The 15,835-nt window shown below is 43.5% G+C and overlaps 1 protein-coding gene across 1 annotated transcript in view; it reads right to left on the reverse strand.

Annotated features, from left to right (window-relative positions):
* The window catches only part of SI (sucrase-isomaltase), a 159,359-nt gene that overhangs the window by 53,941 nt on the left and 89,583 nt on the right, over nucleotides 1-15,835 (reverse strand). The window contains exons 38-48 of the mRNA XM_066621541.1: nucleotides 13,641-13,675; nucleotides 13,439-13,555; nucleotides 8,895-9,043; nucleotides 6,600-6,684; nucleotides 6,445-6,513; nucleotides 5,214-5,335; nucleotides 4,889-4,977; nucleotides 3,926-3,975; nucleotides 2,536-2,706; nucleotides 1,114-1,263; nucleotides 32-235 (exon numbers count right to left, since the gene is read on the reverse strand). Of these exons, the coding sequence (XP_066477638.1) occupies nucleotides 32-235; nucleotides 1,114-1,263; nucleotides 2,536-2,706; nucleotides 3,926-3,975; nucleotides 4,889-4,977; nucleotides 5,214-5,335; nucleotides 6,445-6,513; nucleotides 6,600-6,684; nucleotides 8,895-9,043; nucleotides 13,439-13,555; nucleotides 13,641-13,675 (1,241 nt within the window). The remainder of the gene's footprint in view (nucleotides 1-31; nucleotides 236-1,113; nucleotides 1,264-2,535; nucleotides 2,707-3,925; nucleotides 3,976-4,888; nucleotides 4,978-5,213; nucleotides 5,336-6,444; nucleotides 6,514-6,599; nucleotides 6,685-8,894; nucleotides 9,044-13,438; nucleotides 13,556-13,640; nucleotides 13,676-15,835) is intronic.

The raw sequence follows: 15,835 nt of genomic DNA on the forward strand, positions 1-15,835 counted from the left end.
TGTAAGTTTATCTCAAGGAAATATTGCTTACCTTAAATTGAAGCATGTTGTTGGAATGATAAGTCACTTCCAAGCGAAGCAGGTCTATAGGTGGAGAATTTGCATAGGGGTTGGGGAAGCTGGTGTCTCTCTCAAGGTCAGCAGTCGCACCATTGGCAGTGTTTTGGATGTTGGTGACAGAGTAGCCATAGTTACTGGGATAATAACAGTGTGGTACACCAGGGGTAGAGACAACCTGAAATAAGATATCATCTTCGTTGAAACAACATTAGAAGAGAAGCTCCAGTTTTTCACAGTAAAGATAATTGATGATGATGGAAAACACAACTGTGAAGACACTAAGTAGACCTAGTCTGCTCATGGACACCTACGGGACATGCATTGCTTTTCTCTACTGTTAGCTATCATTACCCCCATTTTGACAGGTGACTGACATGAGACTGAGGTAGAAAAACTTTTCCAACAATCCCAGTCAGGGTTTGGTGAAAGTGAATTTGAGTCTTTATCAGCCTCTCTAACCACTGGACCACACTCCCCTTTCAAGTTGATTTTTTTTTTTTAATTTCTGTTTACAGATTACTTTTTGTGCTGATGTTATAAATATTAAGTTCCAAGTGAGCTTAACTGAGCAAATATCCAAAACTCTGACGAAACTGAAATCATTTCAAAATGTTTAATTCTGAAATTTCAGGTTCTGCCTTCTTCAGCTGGGATCTGAATAAAACCCTGCCAGTCCAGGTCAAGCTGTCACTTTCAGCATGACACATCAGAAACTCAGGAAAATGTTTTGAAGAATAAATAGGCTCTTGATGCAAAGAGGCTGCGAGTGGTACTGATGAACTTCGCTAAGAGCGCAATCCTAACCAGCACTGACATAGCTGTGCCAATGTGGCATGCACTGCATCCTGCAGTGGGAAGCAGTCAAGGGGGGCCTCCTCAAGGTAAGGGCATGTTTGTTACCTTACCTTGGATCTGCACTGCAGCTAGGTCAGTGCTGGAATATTGGTTAGGATTGCGCCCTATGAAATAAAGGAGTGTTTATTGAGAAAAAACAACAGGTCCCCTTTCACCTTTTCCACCCATTTCCTCTTATGGACATATCCTGCTGCTTACCTCCCAGTTGCAGCCACGAGCTTCACAGGTGCTTGCAGTGGGTTCAGGATATGGATAACAGTTAAATTTTTCAGTGTCGACCAAAGTCTCCTTCCACCTTAAAGTATAAGCTTGTCCCAGTGCAAGCTGAAGGTTCGTGATTTGCAAAACCTTTGGACATAGAAGCAGCAGCAACAAAATGTTGTATTTAGTTTTTGACGATTCTTTGTCCAGTGAATTGAACAGCAGTCTCAAACAACAAAAAGATAAAAATAGAATGCAATGACTCTTGAAACAGGATGGCTATAGACAGAAGCATATTTGTGGGGCAAGGGCTGAGCTTTGGGAAGAAGGCCCCTTCCCCTCTCATTTCTCAGAAGCCAAGCTGGCAAGGCCCCCAAGTCCCACAGTTTGGAAGCATACCATCTGACCACAGTATAGATTCCACATAATATTTAGCTTGGTTCTTAGGAGAGCAGGTTTAGGAGGCAAATCTGAAACAGGGAGATGCTGTAAATGTTAGTTAATTAAAGGACACTGTAGGCCCTGCTTTCCAGGCTGGGTCACTGTTTGAGACTGCTGTCTCACAGCCCAATCTTGAGCTGGCTCGGAGCTGCGGGACCCGGCGGCTCCACAAAGGGCTCCCGCCGGATTCAGAGCCTCCTGCACCACCGCGGGAGGCTCCTTGGGAGAAGGGGACTTTGTCCCCTTCCCCTGAGTAAGGGAAGCAGTCCTGCAATGGGACTGTTTGGTCGCTGCTAAAGTGAAGGTGCTCGTGTAGGGCGAGCAGCCCTGCTCGAGTGCCCTGGATTCTGTGGAGCTCAACTCTGCAGACCCTCCTCTCCTCCGCCTCCAGGAGCACTCCCCCATGCCCTCAACCATGCCTCCCTCCTCCCTGGAACGCCTCCCCCACGCCCCCGACCCCATTTCCCGTTCCACAGCCCAGCGGTCACAGAGACCGCTGAGCCGCGGAACGTGGGCGCCCACCACGCACTGGTTCAGTGCCGGCTGGAGCCGAGCCAGCTCCGGTGGGAGCCCGGCGGAAAACCCCGCAAACGTGCCTCATGGCACGTTTGCAACCATGGTCCACACCACAGAGTACGCGGCGCAGACCACAGGATTGGGCTCTCAGTCTGCATGGCCACAGCCCTAATATCATGAGGACTAGAACACAATGGCTTCTTTTCCCAGTTATCACCAGTCTCCAAACAGTCATAATTACAAAGTACAGTATAACTACTGCTGTTCTTCCCCCATCTCATCTTCTCAATTCAAGTTGATTAGCAAAAGTGTGTGTGAAATTTAAGGGTACTCAGGTGGAAATTTAACAAATCAGGCATTTGGGCTCTTATTATAAAAATGAGAATGGTATTAAACATTTAAAAAAGAAAAATTCCCAAAGATCTCAAGTGGTTCATAAGTTTCAAAAACTATTTTCTTTACCTCTGTTGTGGAATTGAAGATCGCAATATGATTGGATGGAATCACTGCACCATTCTGAAGCACTATAATTCTGGGAGGGGCCTTGCTTACTCCTAGAATTTTAATTTCATCAAATTTTAAGTTGTTTGGGTCAAAATATCCCAGGTGGGCCACGTTGATGTCCAGGACACCCTGAAAAACAGACGGCATATATTGACTTCTGATTTCACAAGAGCTTGCCTCACCCTTTCTCTTGCTCCACCATGTGAGTTCTGGCTGTAGCAACTGTTTCAGGGTGACTGGTAGTATCACATACGATATATGGGGACTGCACTGACAAAGTAGTATGCCCCATTCTACAACTCTCTTTTCTTATGCAGCAACTCATATTCACATGACATTTATATTGTGAGCTGAAATTACGCAGTGGTCACAAATGGAAACCTGCTATGCAGACAACATAGCACTACAAGTCACATTCATGGTAAAGAAGTTATCTCACCATCAATGCTGGTATGTTGCTGAGGGTCCTGGAACAAAGGCCTGTACTAGCGCTCCCACGGCACTTCAAACTGCCCCAGACAATGTCAATGCCCCCGACTACTGTGACATTTGTTGTATCCCTAGCCATGGTATTTATGAGCAGTTGCTTTTGAAAGTTGCTTATAAATACTCTGGCCCCAAGGAGAAATAATGTAGTTTCTATCAATATGACCCAGTGCTTCTATTCCTAGTTCGTCCTTTTTTGAATGCATTACATACGTTGGCAATTATAATGCTTCGTTACTTTGTTGATCAAATCAAGAGATTCCTGGTTTAATTAATGAGACTTCTCATTGGGCTTCTGTCAGGCAGAGAGTGGAGAAGAACTTTGACTGAGAATTGCTAGAACTGCTTCACAACAATAGCACAGCTAGAGGCGGTGAAAAGCACTAAGTTTTGCAAGCCCACTTGGAGCCATTCCAAGCCGCTAGAGCAAGACGGAGGCATGGCAACTCATATGATGCTAGGCTACAAAGGTTTGTGGAAGCATGTCTTCTCAGTCAAGGGATAATGATGAAATAACTCTGGACTTCAAACATACTTGCAGTAGTTGCTAGGTACAGCTTGAACGTAGTAATGTATGCAGCCGCTCTGGAAGCTTGTGGGGACTGCAAGGCTAGGTTGCACAAAGGACTGGCTTCAGGACTTAGCCTGGTTGAGCACTAGCTGAAGCCTCTTTCCCATCAGAAGTCCCATCCCTGAACTCAGTACTGGTGGCAGTGATAGAACCCAATTAATCATTAGCACTCAATATGTTCTCAGGGCAAGTGGGGGGTGCCATAGGGGGCTCAATGCTTGAGCTCTAGACCTCCACAGCAATCTGGCACCAGCACTGAATTCAATACACAGTATCAGAAATTATACATACCTGACTTGCATTAAATGTGTGCAAGAGATAAAGACCCTTCTCATATGCATCTGTGAGAAAGAAGCAGAAGAAGGTTTTGAATATCTCTTAGTGGTATGGCAGTCAAAAGGGAAAGGTGGAATCTTTCAATGAATGTTATTAGCAACTTTCTATTGGCGGACACGAGCACCGAAACAAACAAATAGTCCAGCAATGTTATTTATTTCTATTTAACCCATTTTTGCCCAGCCCACAGATGTACACACTTGGTCCCTATTGCATATATACAACATTGGGCAGAAATGGCTTAAGAGAGCATTTTAAGATACTAATTTTACACTAATCTTTTAGGATTTCTTTCCTCAGGGCTGTATTAAAGGAATGTGTGCTCTTTCTTACTAATAGGCATGATCCAACCAAAGAAAAGCACTTTACCTAGGAGAAAGATCAGCACAAGAAACCAGGTGAATTTAAAAGTGCTTAATTTGGATTTGGCACTGCCTAATACATTCCTATGATACATACAGCTCAGACCTAAGCTGCGCTGGTGCAGTGGGACCACATAGCCTCCACTGCATCCATCACAGCTTAGGAGCAGGCCGGAGATCACCTCAGGATACCGGGATAATTTTCCCCCTATCTCAAGTAACGTCCCAGCCTGCCTTATGGTGCTATTCAGATCTGTGCCTGCAAAATAGCAGGAGCAAGTCTGAGCGGCCCAGTGTAATGCCAGCAGGCCTGACAAGGGGGTTGGGGTATGGCAGAGACATGCCTTAACAGCACCATCCAGTGGAATGCCTGGATGTAGCATTGGTGGGGTAGCACAGGCCTCCCCGCTAGTATTACCTATCCTCCAGGTGTGCAAACATGACTTAAAGCACATTTGCGACACCCTCTGCCGGCTCAGGTAGTTTACTTCTATTTTCTTAGCCATCTGCCCAGCAGCCCCTTAATGTGGACCCCTATTAATTCCATCACACTTACCAATGATTGTTTCATCATCCCAGTAAAGTAATCCTTGAGCAGCCCCGTTATCATCCAAAGCAACTGTAAGTCCCATTGGGTTTTTTCGGCTAAAAACAATTTAAAAGATAAACTATTTTTCATTGTTCTTACAAATGCCTTTTTAAAAAAATTAGAATATATTTCTGTCTTCTCTTATGTTAGGACTATGTGAAACATTTCCTTGGTTTATACTCTTTTTTAGAAACCAGTATTGTTGAATGGGGAAAAATGAAAGGAGAATTGATTTAACCTGTCTCAATTAAAAAAAAAAAAAGTGTAAAAATTCAATGACATTTCACTGTACCTGGCCTTTGTATTCAAAGCAGGTAGCTGCCATGGGATAATGTAGCCTCCTCTGAGATGAAGGTGGATGTGATCAAGAGGAGTTGATAAGTTCACAGATTGTCCCCTTGGTCCAACCATATTCTATACATGAAAAAAACAAGTATTTTCAGTATTTTCTCTCCTAACATAAAAAAAATACTTTCCACGATTAATCACCTACACCTTTTATTAATTAATAAAAGATTCCCTCCCCTCAGATGACTTCAGAAAACCATGGTGAATGCAATCAGGCTCAAAACAATCTGATTCTCCCCTCAACTTTACCTCAATGTTATTTCTTTTCTTCACCGTAGCCAAATCAGTCTTGGGTTACCAGTTCAGGGATTGTCAGTCATAATTAAATCCCATGAAAATAAAAAAGGATTTCTTTTCTATCACAAGCCTAGATGAGTCTACTCAGGAGTAAGTCTCATGAATTCAGTGGGACTTACTCCCAGGTAAGTGTGTACAGAATTGACACCTCAGCTATGTCGCAATAGCAATAGCTCCCTAGCAATAGCACACAGACAGACGGATCCCTGGAATTCCAAGTAGGCCCGCGAAAGACCCCTTCAGAGCCCCTCTGAAGAGGCACAACTGGTTAGTGAGGCAACAATGACCTAGTCACGGGTGTCGAACTTTTTTCATACAGTAAGCTGAAAAGCATTCATGCCACCTGCTGAGTGCAGAAAGTGGTGTCATTAAGAAGGAAGTGACATCATTAAGCAGGTGATGACCAAAAATAAGGTCTTTTTTCTAACTTAGAAACTCATTAGTTGCAAATGACAAAAGAGAAAATGTGCAGATCTTGATTACATTTTCAAGATATGGGCAAGTTCAATAATCATGGGGGCCTGATAAAGAGCTTCCATTGGCTACTAAGCCCTGCGGGCCTTATGTTTGACACCCATGCCCTTGATATGAACATGAGAAGAGACCTGCTGGATCAGGCCAAAGGTTCATCTAGTCCAGCTTCCTGTATCTCACAGAGATCCACCAAATGCTTCAGGGAACATAAAAGACCACAAGATACTTGCATCTTGCTGCCACTCCCCAATGATTTGACTCAGTCAAACCCAATGGTTTGAACCAATGGTTTGACTCAGTCAAAGCAGCTTCTTGAACATTTTTCAAAGTTTTTTAAAAAATTATTTTCCTTTCTCAGATTTGACAGATGATTTAAGCAACAAGTAAGGAAAGATTCCACTCACTGTGTAATAGTCATACCAGCGGGCATCAGGAAAATATGCTTCCACAATTGTATCATTTGATACAGAATCCTGCAATTTGAATACATATATGTTATAGGGGAAAAAGTATATCTATGCATATATAACAAATGTGGCCAAACTTCTTATATCCTTACTTCATGAAGCACAGGGCTAATAAGTAAAGCAGGTCCCCAGAGAAACTGTTCATATATGTTCCACGTGGTCTGATCATTTATAAATCTGAAAAAAAATACATTATCAAGCATCATAAGAACATAAGAAGAGCCCCGCTGGATCAGGCCAAAGGCCCATCTAGTCCAGCTTCCTGTATCTCACAGCGGCCCACCAAATGCCCCAGGAGCACACAAGACAACAGATACAACCTGTGTCCTGGTGCCCTCCCCTGCATCTGGCAATCTCGTAACACAAATGGAAGAATATTCTCTCATATTCGCCTCATTTAAAAAACAAATCAAATTAACATATATCGGTACAACCAGGATCACCAAAGTTTTTAAATACAGTTTAGATATCTGGAAGCGATAACTCTAGGATCGATAACTCCAACCTATGACTAGAAAGAAATAGTAAATTTTACATGAGTGGAAAAAGGTAGTATTAAAAACCTCTACACATTCTATGTAACTGTCTCTACATAGATGCTGTTTTGTTGTAAATAAATGGATACACTTTTACAAAGTAGTCAACATTGCAGAGTCTAAGTTAATATGAAAAAGGGTGACATGTTTCCACTACCATTTTACTCCCGCATGATCGGAAGTAAATTCACAACTAAATCAAACACAGAAAATAATTACCACTGAAACAAAGTTTTCTCTTGAAACAAAGGCAGGAGAAGAACTCCACTTATTTTTGTTCAGTAACCAGTTTGGATTTTGAAGTTGAAATTTGAGCTCAAAATCTGATACGTGGTTGACCGATTGTATCACTGCTTTAAAAAGACATTTCTTAGTAAAAACCATGAATCAAAAGAGAGCAAAAGTTCAAATTTCTTAATTTCTATTGCATGTCAAAGAATGATTGCTACTCCATGTCAGCTGACTGACAAATTCTGACTGTTGTTCCATGCCAAATAATGTATAATCTTGTTGGAGGCAGGATATCTTACCTGCCAAATATCATAACATAGTAATACCATTGCCTGTCAGCTTTCAACTGCTGTCAAATATTAACAATTACTGCATGTCTGCTATTAAATATTAATAGTGTAAAATATTGTAAAATAGTGTAAAACAAAAAAAATCATGGTTGGGGGCAGGGCTCAGATGATATGTGCCATCAGAGACAGGCAGTCCAACCTTATGCTTCCTGACAACTGCTGGAGCACTGGCACCAAAGTGGTTACCAGCAGGTGCTGGAAAGTCACTGGGAGTATCCTCCAGGGGACAAAGGCCCCCTTCCCCTGGGGAAAGCCCCAACTCCAGCAATGGTCTGTGTTGGCCATTTTCCCAGTGCGGATGTTAGAGGTACTGTGTTGGGCCTTCCAACTCGACAGAGAGTTCAAGTTTTCAGTCCTGCTCCATCGGTCTCACCCCCTCCTGACCTGGTTCCTCCCCCCATCCTACCCTTGATCCACCTTCTCCCTGCCCCCCAGAGGTTACCACCCAACTGTTTCACTTACCCCTGGTGGTGGCCTGTCCTCCTCCTGGCACTCAGCCCAGCACCTGACTGGAATGGGGCTAGTGCTGCCTACTATGTGCTTTATGGCTTTATGTGCTTTATGGCATAATGTGCTTTATGGCATGTTTATGACACCCAGTGTTGGAAGACTATAGGACTGAGCCCCAAGTCCGTCTGTCCGTCCCCCCGCCCCATGCTGTACAAGAAAGTTTGGAAAGGTTTCCCCCTTGTGGTTAAAAAAAAAAAAACTTGGAAGAGGGGAATTGAATTGAGTTCAGAGAACACACACCCTTCTCTCTCTCTCTCTCTCTCTCTCTCTCTCTCTCTCACACACACACACACACACACACACACTTCCTTCTGTCTGAGGGTTTATCAAAAATAATACCAACTACATTTACTACACTTAAGTTAAATAACAAGAATTCACCTTACTTCAGCACCCTCAGGTTTAATGGTTCTGACCATTAAATGATCAGAGTGGCCCTGATCTTCTAGGTCTTCTAGGACAGTGGTTCTCAATATAAGCCATATCCCCTCCCCGCCGCAGGAAGGGAAGGAAGCAGCAAGTGTTGTTTTTTGTTTTGTTTTTTGCTTCTCTTCAGTCTGTTTTCCGGTTTTTAGAAAGCTAATATTATTCCCCACCATAATCTAACTTGCTTCTTAGGATTAATAGCCAACAAGAATAAGAGCAGATCATGTTCACAAGCTGGACCAGTACTAATTCAGAAGTCTTCTCTATTCTGAGATAAAAGATGAACCCATAAGCTTCAATTTCAGATGAAACTGACAAAATATTTAATACTTACTCATGGAGTAATGGGCGCACAACCGTGTTTCCATGAGCATGGGCCTCATGCATCAGTGTGTAGAGATAGGGGAGTAAAGTATATCTGGTATTGAGTACGTTCCTGGATAAATTTTCAAATGCTGCATCAAAGGCTAGAGGGTCTTGACGCTAAAAAAGGCAAAACAGTATGTTAGAACTACAAAAACTCTCCACGCTACAAATACATGACCTACTTAGATCTCCCTGCACGACTACTATAGATACATTTGTGAGACATTTCTATATAACCTTCTCTAACCTTCTTCCAGTTCTGGCAGATTTTTTTTTTAGCTCTTATTCAGGTCAACTGCACAGACAGGGGTTTGTACCACTATCATGACTTCCTATGCTTGTCACTTAGTTCACACATATCGGTTCTGAGCCTGATTGTTGAATGATTTGAAGTGTAATGTGAGAACCACACCATGTTGAGAAACATTGCATTGGAAGTGATGTGAACATTCCATCTGTGATTTAAAAATTGTGTTGACTCAGTCACAGAGACAAGTGCAAACTTAATGTTGCAATCACAAAGCAATGACGATGGGTGTGTGAACACGGATGGGCGAAGCAGACTCCAACAACATGACATGGTGTCTTAGGCTGGAATCCTACGCATACTCTCCTGGGAGTAAGCCCCATTGAACTCAATGGGACTAACTTCTGAGTAGACATGCAGAAGATTGTGCTGTTAAGTCTTTCAGCCAAATCAGACCTCCACCTTCCTATGGTTTCTTGAGGTCTGCCAACTAAGAGCCCAATCCTATGCATGCCAACTCAGAAGTAAGACCCATTATAGTCAATAGGGCTTACTCCCAGGAAAATGTGGATAAGACTGTAGCCTAATTTGGTGCCAAACTGCATTTTACTTTCCCCATCTCCATAGGTTACACCAGTAATTTGTCAGTCGTTCAAAGAGGAAATGAAGAGGCTTGATCCAGTGAAATCTTGTGCAAAGAGGTAAAGCAAACCAGGGAATAAGGATTCCTGTGCTTTCCTTTGTCAAGAAGAGCATTAACTTTGAAGACAGTTTCAGCACTCAAGAGAGTGAGCGGGTAAAGAGAGAGACTGAGCCAGTTTCCAGCCTGGTCTACAGCATGTCTGTCACATTCTGTTGTATCCCTACAGGGCACCACTCAGGACTTTCAAAAAGGAGAAAGGAGTGCTAATGAGTGATGTCAGGCAGCCTTTTCAATCTTTATTAAAAGAACTGAACAATACCCTGGCAAATTGGGTAAGACTGGAGGCAACATGATAACCCCAAATCTGCATTTTTAAAGGCTTTAAAAGACCAATTGAAAGGTGTGCTACTGCAAGATAAAGCACTGCATTTTTTTAAGAGACTGCAATCCTTTAGAAACATGCCATATAAATAGATCTTACCTTGCTACTCTGGAAGCTTTCATAAGAAATAAGTGCTGTTTTTTTATTTCTATTTTCCCACAGATGGAGCTATTTTCTACAATGCATTTCTAAACTGGCACTATTCTCTACTTTCCTGAACTGCCCTAAACAACAGTTCAGCGGAAAAAAAAAACAAAAAAACAAAGTAACTGACAGATGCCAAGACCTCATACTTTTGTGTATTCAATTGTGAAATTTGTCACCAAGTTATTTTCTGTTTGTCCCTCTATTGTAAAGAACTAAAGGGTTAATGTGCCAATGCAATTTTTTACCTTTACAAATTAAGATTTGCATTAAATTCAAGCTTCTGATGAAGTGGGCTGTGGCCTTTAGGATGCCACTAAATTGTTTTTGCTGTTTTTCCTTCAACAAAGTAACAGGGCTACCTCTCTGGAAATCCTTCCTAAATTCTTGGCATAGTTTAACACACTCTACAGACAGGCCGCAAAGTACTTTGGCAATGCAAAGCAGGGGGAACAGTAACAGCATTTATTATCAGCATCCTGATTAGCCTCAACATCGTCAGGATAGTTAAGATGGTGACATTGATGCAAGTGGGTCCTTATACCAGTGCTTCTCAAACTGTGAGTTAGAACCCACTAGGTGGGTTGCGAGCCAATTTCAGGTGGGTCCCCATTCATTTCAATATTTTGTTTTTAATATATTAGACCTGATGCTCCCATGACTGCATTTGAGGAACTGTTACAAACCTGTACTTGCAACAGGCTACTCTGTACAGGTCCAACCTTGTTATACACAGATTTTGTGTAGACGGATTTGACTCAACACAAATGGCTACTACAAATGAGAAGGAATGTGCTGATCCCTGGAGAAGGGGGAAAATGCACCCCTTTAAAATGCTCTTCTTACTGTTGTAGAGATTTTTATCTCAACAGAATGACAAGGGCCCTTTAAATTGAAGGAAAACAGTCCTTTACAATAGTTAGAGAGAGGGCAGCCAGCTGAGAATCCATCAATCAGTCTCTCTCCAAGTGACCCCCTCCCTTCCCCCTAAACGATAATCCCTAAAAGATAATCCATTCTAAGTGCCTGGAGAGAGACTGATTGTTGGATTGTCGTCTTAATGACTCTGTCTTAGCATCACAAAGGTCAGCAAGACTGTTTTTAAATCACCTGAGCAAAGGGCCTTTGTTTTCTAAATTGATTTGCTATAGTGCCATTTTTTGCCATTCACATGAGTTCTGGGAATAATGAGACTCAACCTGTATATGCTTTTTACAATGATAGTAAATGGGACTTACTTCTGGGTAAGTGTGGGTAGGATTGCAGCCTAGGATTGTTAAAAAATTTCCTTGCTTGATGATGTCACTTCTGTTCATGACGTCACTTTCAGGGCACAATCCTAACCAACTTTCCAGCACTGACATAGCTGTGCCAATGTGCTGTGCACTGCAACCTGAAGTGGGGAGGTAGTCAAGGGGGCCTCCTCAAGCTAAGGACATGTTTGTTGCCTTACCTTGGGGTCTGCATTGTGGCTGTCAGTGCTGGAAAGTTGGTTAGGACTGTGCCCTCAGTGGGTACTGACAGATTCTCATTCTAAAAAGTGTGTCCCAGTGCTAAAAGTGTGAGAACCACTGCCTTATACCATAAGCTAAATAGAAGGGGATGGAGGATGAGTAGAGAAAGCTGAGCAAGTGCAAAAACCTGTACTTAGATTTCACTATGCAGGGGTCTCCAAACCCCGGCCCGGGGGCCAGATGCGGCCCACAGTGAGCCTCTATCTAGCCCGCAGCCAGCCTCTTGTCCCCTGAAAGCCTCTTGCCCACTCAACTGAACATGACCAGAGCTGTGGTCTGATTGCACCTGGAGCGTGTTCTGAGGGCCAGAGAGGCTGAGTGAATGAGCCCACTCATTCATTTATTCATTCATCTAAGTTCCAGCTCTAATTTATTTATTTAAAATTGTTTCTGGCCCTCAGCACTGCACCAGATATTTCATGCAGCCCTCTGGCCAAAAAGTTTGGAGACCCCTGCACTATAATTAAGACTTAAGTTTGGGGGTTAAGCAAAAACCAATGGCATTCCTGGCATGGAAGGGCAAAGAGGATTGCACAAATTTCTGGAAGAAAAGTCCATCATAGGGCACAAGACATTATAGGTATTTTCAAGCTCCTGATTTTAGAAGCAGACTACCTCAGAATGCCAGATGCAAGGGAGGATACCAGAACGAAGGTTGTGTCTTGTTGCCTTGTGTGCTCCCTGGGGCATTTGGTGGGCCACTGTGGGACACAGGAAGCTGGACTACATGGGCCTTTGGCCTGATCCAGCAGGGCTCTTCTTATGTTAAGTTTTTTCAGGCACCAGGACACCTGTGTAAAACACCCCTCAGCTTCCAAGCCATTTCGGAAGGCGAGAGCAAAGGAGGAGACACCTGGTTTGGAAGCTGAGGGAGCTGGTTTGGAACTGGTTTGGAACAGCTGGTTTGGAACTGGTTTGGAACAGCTGGTTTGGAACAGCTGAGGGAGCTGGTTTGGAAGCTGAGGGGAAGAGACCACTTTACACTGGCATCCCTGCACCTGAAGGAATTTGGTAATATCTGGATCTGCACCAGCTATTTAGCTGGTGTAAGTCCGAGAAGCCCTGCCTATGGCATTCGGGCTTGGAAGATAGGATAGGGCAGAGGCCTGCTCTGCAGATCCGGCCCACTTCTAGGCCCAAGCTGCCTCCTGCTCCACCCTCTCCCCAGAAACACTCTCTCCTAGCCTCCAAACCACCCTCCCGCTATCCTCTCCCAGCCTCTTCACCACTTGGTGCTGCATTTACCTCCGCCAGCAGCCAGGGGCTTGGATGCAACATTGGTGGGGTTGCACAGGCCTCCCTGCTGTCACTGCCTACTCTCTGGGAGTCATGGCGTGCCTTATGGCACATTTGTAACAACCTCCGCCACTGCAAAGACTGCTGTGCCAGTGGATCATTTACTTTTGTGCTCTGAGATGCGACAGTGAAAAGCCCAACAGAAGAATGGCAATAATCAAATTGGGAAATGACCAGATCATGAACCAATTTTAGCAGAGAAAGCAGTAAGAAAGTGGCAGTTTTTTTGTTTTTTTTTTACAATGTAAGTAAAAACAAGAAATTAAACAATCCATAGTGAACTTACATTCCATCCTATGCCATTATGATTCCTGGAATATGGATAAAAGGCTCCCAGCTGCATCCACCGAGCACACAATTGATAATTTGTATGATCATTGAAGCCACAAATATCTGCCCCTGTCTGAATATAATTAAAATTAAGTTTTAATGCCTTGTATTATTTCAAATGCTGAATAATTGATCAAACTGTTAGGTGATAAACTTACATAAGATATGCCAAACAGGCTAAACTCCATCATACCTAAAACAGAAAAACTACAAGTTTATAATACGCATTTCTTTTAATCTAAATGGCAATTTTTACAAGATCAAGTTTGTGTTTCCTTAGTCTGATACAGACAAGCTCTTAACCTGCACTTGTAAACTGTCTGCTGGGTCAGAATTGGAGGGTATGCCACAGCTCAGTGGTAGAGTATGTGAAGAAGTTTCCATTCAGTCCCTGACATCTTCACCTGAAAGGATCTTAGTTAACAGAGCTAGAAAAACTGACCCCCAAAGGTTTGGATGACTAGATGACAAAATATTTGGAAACCAACATGGGTGTAGGAATTGTGTGAACAAAGGTTTTGAATGTAGACAAAAGTATCCATCCACAATACATTTTTCCTGCACTTACTGGGCTTTACTGCCGGTAGAACGCGTGTTCCATTGACAGTGACTTTCAAAAAATGGCCGTAAAGCGCATCCCAGTAGCGTGCTGAGTAGCGTGCTGCCAGAGTGCTGATGGGGTGCTGGCAGGGAAAGCCAGAGCCTTCCTGGGCACCTTGATGGAGTGCCACCTTCCCACCAAGAAAGGTAAGGTGTAGGGAAGGAGGAAAGGAGACAGGGAGGGCAGAATAGGGGCTGATAGGGGCAAAATTGAGTGGGGAGGGGGAGGATGCGGAAGGGGGTGGATCTGACATTGATAGCACGTGCCGGATCTATCCCCTCTGGCAGCATCCTCCCTGCCTCCTTTGTCTTGTTGGACCTGCAGTTTTGCTGGTGCATTTCTGAAGACAGGAGGTCTATGGAGGAGAAAGGGGATTTAAATTCCCTTTCCCCTTTCAAACCGTCTTGCTCTGCCTCCCCCACTGGATACAGCGCTTGCCTTATTTAACACAGCTGCACCAGCGGCGGGGGGGGGGGGAGAGTAGCCCTGGACTACAAAGGGCGCAATCCTAACCCACTTTCCAGCATTGACATAAGGGCAATTATGGCATAATAAGGGCATAAGAGAACAAACATTGCCTTACTTTGAGAAGGCCTCAGTGAGTGCCCCCCAACTGCAGGATGCAGCACACGTCCCCTTGGCACAGCTATGCCAGTGCTGGAAAGTTGGTAAGGATTTGGGTCTAAGTGTACATCTGCTACTCAATATGGGAAACACACAAAATAAGAAAATGCATATCTGCCAGTTTGTGCCATTAATTATATTATGCTGATATGCCTAGGAGAGCTTGTTTTTGGTAATCAGTTTTTATTTATGCAGTCAGTTGCATTGGTTGACATCGGTCTTCTGAATTATGACTCTGGAATATCAATAGTCAGGAAAAAACCTGTTCCTTAAGAAGTATATGTAGGAGGACCTAACAGCACAGCACAGCCTATGCATGTCTACTCAGAAGTTTCATTGTGTTAAATGGGGCTTACTTCCAGGTAAGTGTATTTAGGTTTGCATCCCAAGGGCCCAATCCGATCCTACTTTCTGGGTGCTGGTGCAGCCTTGTCAATAGGGCATGCGCTGTATCCTGGGGTGGGGAGATAGTCATGAAGGCCTCCTCAAGGTAAGGAACGTTTTGTCCCCTTACCTCAGGGCTTCACTGCAGCTACATCGGGGCTAGAAAGTTTTATAGGATTGGGCACTAAGTTACTTTTATATAAACCATGCCAGACATGCCAAGGAGTAGCAGAAAGTTGTTAAGAAGTAGGTACTATGTCATCTCCAGGACACCAAGGGGCGATGTAATGTCCAGGAGGCAAACAACAGAGATTACAAATCTTAGGGCAAGATCCTATGCATGTCTACTCAGAAATAAGTCCTATTGAGTTCAATGGGACTTACTCTCAGGAAAGTGTGGATAGGATTGCAGCCTCAGACCTTTACTCTTCCTCCCTAACCTGTGGAGATATGTCTCTGTCTTGCTTCCTTGCCCCCCACTTCCTGACTTTCCAATGAGCAGGACCTCTTTCCATGAACTCTGCCAGGTGAATGGAGTCTACTGTGCCATAAGCTCACAAACACACCATGCAAAGAGAATAGCTCCATGATTCCCTGCAAAGTCTGGGACCTGTATAATTAACAGCAATGTACACATTTTTAAACTGTTAAGTGAAGCGTTTTTCTCTGAAACCCTTTTACTGCCTCATCTCCTGTTTATCTATTAGTAACAAAGTAGCGGGGGTTGACAGGAAACAATTGAAA

This window comes from Tiliqua scincoides, chromosome 3, assembly GCF_035046505.1.
Source record: "Tiliqua scincoides isolate rTilSci1 chromosome 3, rTilSci1.hap2, whole genome shotgun sequence".
In the NCBI taxonomy this organism is placed as follows: Eukaryota; Metazoa; Chordata; class Lepidosauria; order Squamata; family Scincidae; genus Tiliqua; species Tiliqua scincoides.